Below are 2,278 nucleotides of genomic sequence, written 5' to 3' on the forward strand. Positions count from 1 at the left end.
GGCACCCACCTCATTCATCAGTGGGCCTACAGTAACAACCCGACAGTAGTCATTCTTACTCCTCAATGGGCCAGGAGGTGCTTAGCAACCTGTGCGCAAGGTCAGGCAACATCTTGATTTTGAATGAGTTATGGACAGTAAAATAAAACTATTCTAGGTGAACAAAGTTAAGCTTAACCCCAAACACTGACTTTCTTTTATTTTGTTTTATTTACAACCTGGAGCCCCTCTTCAACTTTGGTTTCTGCAGCTTTCTAGCATTACCAGAATCATTCAAGTGGAAGTAAGGGCATGAAAGGGGATTCCAAAAGGAAATATGAGTAAAGTCTGGATTACACACTCCTTTCTCCAGGAGCACCCTACATCAGGACCTGAGGGTAGCTGGATAGACAATGCAATTTACAGGCTTTCTGTGTCACTAACTCTTGCTCTAACTTTATTTTTGAGATTAAGCAGATGTCTTCTGAACTTTGTTTCCACAACTGAAAAGAAGATATTATAGATTTCATTTTCAAAAGGTGCATCCCTGCTTTCTGAGCACCACACCATTTTAAGATGTCATAAGACTGGGAACTGGAATTTACCAGTGACCTCTAAAAGAAGACCTTGGAGCAAAAACATTGTAGATCCTTTCAAACTCATGTGATTGCAAGGCAGTGACTTTTTTCCATAATCCACACCAGATTCTATGATAAACAAACTCAGCTTCTCAATGGAAAATTGCACACCCCCCTACAAAATACTGTGACTCATGAGAAGATAGTATCAAACCAGCAATTTATTGCATAGTAAACACCCACATCCTGAACTCTCTCCGATCTCTGCTGCATCAGCTCAGCGCTAATTAACACAGTGTAGGAATCCATGGCTACATGGGAGATAAGCAGGCAGGATAACATACAGGAACACAAGCAACTGAATATGTTTCAGAGCCATTGCATTTTTTGGGAGGATACCCTGGGCTCCAGGCCCCAGGGTGGGGACAGGTCATACTTTACTTAGTCCTCCTCCTCCCAAAATAGTGCCTGTAAGCAGCAGCATAGCCATGGCGAAAAGCATAGAGTTCACAGGGGTAGTAGTCCTCGCAGATCTCCCTCTGACGTTCCTGGGGCGCCTTATTACGCTCTCTGATCCTGAAAACGTAGGAGAGATGAGTGGTAAGTGTGGTCATCTTAAATATCCATCTACAGTCCTTTCCTGCCTCACTGTTCCCCACCAGGATTAAGGGTCCATCACCAGATTCTATCATCCCACTACCAAGATGTTAGCATACCAGCCTCTGTGTTCACAGCACCCAGGGGAGCAACGTGACTGCAACAGGAGCATTTTGCCTTCCCATGTGACCTTTTATTTCAGGGATAAGTAGGGTGGTGGGGAAAGGGGGATGGCTCTTGCCTCAACAAGAGGAAGAGTCCTCCCTCTGCAGCACCCTCAGCCTGCTGCCTTCAGCTATTTTGCTCTTCCCCAAAGCCACACATGGAACAAAGAACTGAAACATCCTGCAAAAGGGGCACCTGGTACTGAGGAGGTTTGCCTTGATGTCTCGCTAGAAGATTATTTCTGTGCTTCAGCTTCTATTTTCACAAGCCCCGCATGAGGCATGAAACTGCATATATCTGCTTTTCATAGATGAGGCAAGGAGGCCCCCAGATGGCCCCATGATTTAGAAAAGTTCATACAAATTCTGCATGACAGCTGAGGACTAGAACAAGATCTCAAACTGAGCTTCCTTTCTGGCCATCCCACGCTAATTCCCCTTCCTTCTGTTGCTGTTTCCTTCAGACAAATCCAGCAGAGGCTTCCCAGCACATGACATCCACAAATGCAAGGACTGTCTCGCTGCTATCTGAGTTCTGGCTTCTCCCAGGGTTGGGGACTTCACGGGCACCTCACACTGAAAGAGGGACTGAGGATTCCCAGAAGTCACCATGGCTTCCTCCCCTGGTACTAGCCTGTGCCTGGCAAGGAGAGACCTCTCCCTACTCCCATCCTCAGTGTCCTGAGGCCATAACATACCTCTCCTGAGAGATGGCTTCTAGTCTCGTGTCAGCATGTATGAAGCCATTGGCCCTTTGCCTGTTGATGAAGGGATCTGAGAAGGCAAGAGGTCATTCAGAGTAGATAGACACTTTTTCAAGGTCAGATTTAAACAACAACTAGCTTCTACATTTTTAACAGCCTCCTTGCCCACCCTCCCAGGCACAGTGAAACCCAGGACCTTTTAATATTCCCTGCTGTCCACCCTGCTGGTTCATGCACAGGCTCTCCCTCTGGCTTG

General features: G+C 46.5%; 1 protein-coding gene across 2 annotated transcripts in view; it reads right to left on the bottom strand.

Moving 5' to 3' along the window:
- Nucleotides 1–758: 758 nt before the first annotated feature.
- Nucleotides 759–2,278, bottom strand: part of MGP (matrix Gla protein) — a 5,544-nt gene continuing 4,024 nt past the window's right edge. For both annotated transcript variants that reach the window (XM_010163609.2, XM_010163610.1), the window contains exons 4-5: nucleotides 2,017–2,092; nucleotides 759–1,133 (exon numbers count right to left, since the gene is read on the bottom strand). In XM_010163609.2, coding sequence (XP_010161911.1) covers nucleotides 995–1,133; nucleotides 2,017–2,092 — 215 coding nt within the window. In that variant the 3' untranslated portion in view covers nucleotides 759–994. The remainder of the gene's footprint in view (nucleotides 1,134–2,016; nucleotides 2,093–2,278) is intronic.

The sequence above is a fragment of the Antrostomus carolinensis genome, unplaced genomic scaffold, assembly GCF_000700745.2.
Source record: "Antrostomus carolinensis isolate BGI_N321 unplaced genomic scaffold, ASM70074v2 scaffold18772, whole genome shotgun sequence".
NCBI lineage: Eukaryota > Metazoa > Chordata > Aves > Caprimulgiformes > Caprimulgidae > Antrostomus > Antrostomus carolinensis.